The 5,000-nt window shown below is 38.0% G+C and overlaps 1 protein-coding gene across 2 annotated transcripts in view; it reads left to right on the forward strand.

Moving 5' to 3' along the window:
* LOC122249856 (zinc metalloproteinase nas-4) overlaps positions 1-5,000 on the forward strand; it is a 13,837-nt gene that overhangs the window by 3,599 nt on the left and 5,238 nt on the right. For both annotated transcript variants that reach the window (XM_043011015.2, XM_086539149.1), the window contains exons 3-7: positions 1,890-1,953; positions 2,930-3,039; positions 3,871-3,955; positions 4,269-4,386; positions 4,652-4,896. In XM_043011015.2, the coding sequence (XP_042866949.2) occupies positions 1,890-1,953; positions 2,930-3,039; positions 3,871-3,955; positions 4,269-4,386; positions 4,652-4,896 (622 nt within the window). The remainder of the gene's footprint in view (positions 1-1,889; positions 1,954-2,929; positions 3,040-3,870; positions 3,956-4,268; positions 4,387-4,651; positions 4,897-5,000) is intronic.

A 5,000-nucleotide genomic window follows, 5' to 3' on the forward strand; every position in this document is an offset into this window, starting at 1 on the left:
CTCAAAATGGTACTATATTCACAAAATTGTTATTGGTATCATTATCTTAACTACATTATGATCCTCAATGTATTTGCTATTGCTATAATTATCCTGATATTTTTCTTCATCCTCTTCAACTTCATCCTAATCCTCATCATTATTATCACTATAATCTGCTGCACAGTCAGGCGATATAAGCCACGCCCTCTATATATCTGCAACCAATAACAGTCCAGTTCCTTCGCATTCAGGGGAGTGAATGCAAAGGACCTGATTGACCAAAAGGGGTGAGGGGGGCGGGGCTAAATTTGATTGACTACTTCACTACCGATGATAATGATGTCATTATTGTTCCTTTTACCAGCATTACTATTATTGTTTTTTGTTGTTATTACTGTTATCATTATCAGTACTTTTGTAATTGTCACTGTTAGCATCGTTGCGGTTGTTGTTATTATCATTATTGTTTTTGTTATTATAACTGTTATTAGTTTTATTATCATTATCATTACCATAATAATGATAATGAAAATAGCAATAATGATGATGATCCTCTTTATCATTATTTTACCATTATTAGTATATTCATCATTGATTTGATTATCAGCATCATCATCACCAAAATCAAAATCATGATAATGATGATTGTAATGCAATGTTTTTATTATCATCATTATCACAATATCTTGCAATTATCATCTGTTATTATCATTATCATTATAGTTATTATTATTTTTATTATTATTTTTATCATTATCATTCTTGTTATGCTATTACTATTATTATCAACATTATTACTATTGTGCTAATATTATCATTATATATATGATTATCGTCATTATCATTATTATAATTACTATTAATTACTGGTATCCATCATGTTCTATATCATTATCATCATTATCGTTATCCTATTTTTTTTATCGTAAGTTATCTACGTTTTTGTGTTATCATCACCATCAATATATTATTTTTATTGCCTTATTTGTTGATTAGCCAATATATATATTATTATTTTTTTATTATTATCATTATTACTCTTATAATTGTTATGATTATTATTACTATTACTATTTTGCTATTGTCATTATTATCATTATTATTGTTATCATTATCATCATTTTTATACTAATTATCATCATTGTTATTATCATTATCGTCATTATTGTTATCAATGCTATTATTATATTATTACTATTATTATTATTATTATCATTGTTATTGTTATTCTAATCATTATTGATATTATTATTATCATTATTATTACCACTATTATTATCATTAGTAGTAGTAGTATCATTATTATTATCATTATTACTATTGTTATTGTCATTAATATTATCTTCATTATTAATATAATTATTTTTACTATTGTTATTGTCATTATTGCTATTATTTTTATTATCATTATTATATCACTATCATTATCCCTATCTTCCTCATTATCATTATCCCTATTACCACATCATCAATATCATCACGTCACCACTTTCCCTACCACCATCATCACTATCCCCAGTCCCCTCACACCATCATCACCCTTCCCACTATCCCCACCGCCCTCACTATCATCAACATCTACATCATCCCCAAAACCATCCCCAACCATCGCCATCCCCACCACCATCAACACCCTCTTCACCATCCCCCTACCATTCCCCGTACCATCCTCCACCATCCCCCCGTCCCCATCACCCTCTCCCACACCATCTACCCCCCAACCACCATCCCCATCCCCCCCCCCCCCCACCACCACCACCACTACCATCCCCATCACCCTCACCCCACACCACCACCATCCCCTTCACCCCCCACCACAATCCCCCCTCCCCCTCCCCCTCCCCCACTACCATCCCCCCCCCCGCCTATCCCCAGCCCAAGGCACTCATCCCAGCCGCTGCCACCAGATGGAGACTGACATTCCCGGCGCGCCCCTCAGCCCGACCGACTTCGAGAACAGCGCTGTCATGAGTAAGTCTCTGCTCGTTCCCGTTTAACTCTTTTTTTTTTTAATTTATTCATTATTGATTCGTTGATTCATATTTTCTTATTCATTCGTCTTTCGCTAATTCTTCGTTTTTCTTTTTTTTTACACCATTTATTTGTTTCGTTTGTCTATTAATATATCATTATTATTTGCTTCTTTTTTTCATAAGACGAGACTTAATCTGGGTCATTATTGATAGACATATTCATTTATTATTTCAGTTTTTGTTTTCGCTTGTATTCTTATTACCCTTATTATTATGTTATTGCGTGCAACCACTGCTCTTACATTCTGTTAAGTTTCAGTTATATTCAAATTATATTTTTCTTCTCTTTTTGTTCTTGCACATCCCTCTTATGCCTCTATCCATTCTCATTCTCCTTTTTTTCCTGCAATCCTTTCTTAATCACCTATTTTTTGTCTTCTGCTGCCTCTTCTGTAATATATTTTTGTGTCTCTCCCTTTCCTGTTACTACATTTTACTGTTTGCCTTATCCATTTTCCCGGTTATCGGTTTATCATATGTGTTATTAATGCCTCTTCTTACCTATGCTTTTGGAATTAAATCCTTCTATTATACTATGTTGATCATGATATTGTTCATTGTGAATACGCATCCTCATTGCACAGACACACGATTCATATACGTCTCTTCACGTACAGACCCACACATAGATATATACTTCACACACGCACACACACACACACACCATACACACACACACACACACACACACATACACACACACACACACACACACATACATACATACATATATATATATATATATATATATATATATATATATATATATATATATATATATATATACGCAAACACAGACACACACACACACACACACAAACACAGATACAAACACACACACACAAACACGCGCAAAAACGCACATCGCAATAATGCAAATAACAGAGGTGGTCCTCTATGCCTTCCGCTACCAGTTCACGAGGCAGTGGACACGAGCCACCAGTCCGACCCCATCGAGTTGGCCGGCCTCTTCCAGGGGGACATAATGCTTGTCCCGCGCGACCAGCTCAAGGAACTCAACGAGGTCAGTCCAGGTCACACGGAGGGGGTGAAGAGGGTGAGGGCGCAGGAGGTGAAATCTTGAAGAGAGGGAGAACGCGACTGTATTAATCTATCACCCCGATGTACGTGTATCAGCAGAGACTATATTCTCACTATTGTTCCTTTTATTAGTGCATAGGTGATGGCGTCTCCTCTGGCATAGATACGGGTAATAACATCGCGAAGGAACACCAGGGGGGCGGGGGTATGTATGGACCACCTGCGGGGATGTCGACAGATCTTAGAGTAACACGATTTTTTTCTTTTCTTTTTTGAAACAAACATTTTTTGTTACCGCATTTTATACCATGCCCCAGATAATTTGTTGGTTCAATCAAGGGATGTTGATTATATATTTTACATAATATTGCAATCAGAGGTAGGCAATGCTACATGCCAGTGGAATATGAGCGGCAAGATTTGTTTTGATGAGAGCGCCGCATCAGACTGAGGTTAAAGTTGATATCACACGCATCTCATTTACAGTTATATCCAGTGGGTAGGGGACCGGCATGGTTATGCACACACTGGAATCGAGCCGAGCAAATAATTGCTGTTTTATTATGCATAAGGTGATGCGGGCGTGCTGGTGTAGCAGTCATACGGGAGAGATACGAGTGCATGGCGGGAGGTCATGCAACCCTGGCATTATTAGGCTCTTCCTTACCATCAGAATCCTAAACGTTTATGAAAAAGTAGAAGGGAATTCAAATATTTTGCAATATATCGTGGAAATGGTTCTTCCTCTATCTGCGAAAAATAATAGATGATGAATATTAGATTAAAAATTCCTCTACTGCGTTCCTCTCGCCAGATTCCAAAGACCAGAAGCGCCATGACTGACGTGCACAGGAGGTGGCCCAACGGCATCATTCCGTATGTAATCTCACAAACATACGGTGAGTGTTTTGAAAATAGGTATATGAAATAAAGTTGATGAAATACTCTACATCCCCAATTAAAATTCGTCATGCTTTCCATAGTATTCCGTGCATATAACAGATCTGTCCATATCTCATAACAAACTAATTAGCATATTATCAGATAATTCCGATCTAAGCTCATATAAAATCTGTGCAGGCACTTGGATAATTCAAATAAAGCAGACAGTCCTAATAAGCAGCCGCATGAGACACACTCGATATGCATGACCCACATCACTTCCTAGAACGCCGCGTTCAGCCCAAAATAACCCTTTCCTTCCATCGACAGACGAGAGCGAGCGAGCCACCATCGCCAAGGCCATGAGCGAATACCACGGGAAGACCTGCATTCGCTTCGTCCCGAGAACCATCGAGAAAGATTATATTCATATTCTTAAAGGGGATGGGTTCGTCTCAGCCGCTTCCTTCGTTTTTATTCTGTTTTATTTGTTTCACTTTTTATCCCGCTGTTGATCTTTTTCTTTAGTCTCTTATTACTGGAATTGATAAGGTTTTCCCCATCATTATCTTTATCGAACTTCTATCCTTTATGAAGTCTTTCACATTTCAATGTCCAGCGTGTATAGATTGCCGTAGTTGTTTCGATAAGAAACACGTAGATCCTTCACAAACGATAGTTCACCTGACGCCCGAAAACGCCTTGCTCGACAGATGCTCGAGTTCAGTGGGCCGCGTGAAGGGCGCCCAGCAGGTGTCGCTCGGGCCCGGCTGTCTCTACGTGGGAATAGTCATGCACGAGTTCATGCACGTGGCCGGTTTCTGGCACGAACAATCTCGCTCGGATCGCGATAACTTCATCACGATCAACAAGCTGAACGTGCAAGACGGCATGTGGTACAACTTCGAGAAATACGGTTGGGACAAGATTCAGAGCCTTGGTGTGGGATACGATCTTGGTAATGACGCTTCTTCATTTATATGTAACTTCTTCAAGATATTGACTTCTCTAATTTTCTAATATCACCCTTTAAACACATGGAATAACTGATACGATTTCTTA

The sequence above is a fragment of the Penaeus japonicus genome, unplaced genomic scaffold (genome assembly GCF_977035675.1).
Source record: "Penaeus japonicus unplaced genomic scaffold, GWHDUDI00000001_assembly GWHDUDI00000008, whole genome shotgun sequence".
NCBI classification, from domain to species: domain Eukaryota; kingdom Metazoa; phylum Arthropoda; class Malacostraca; order Decapoda; family Penaeidae; genus Penaeus; species Penaeus japonicus.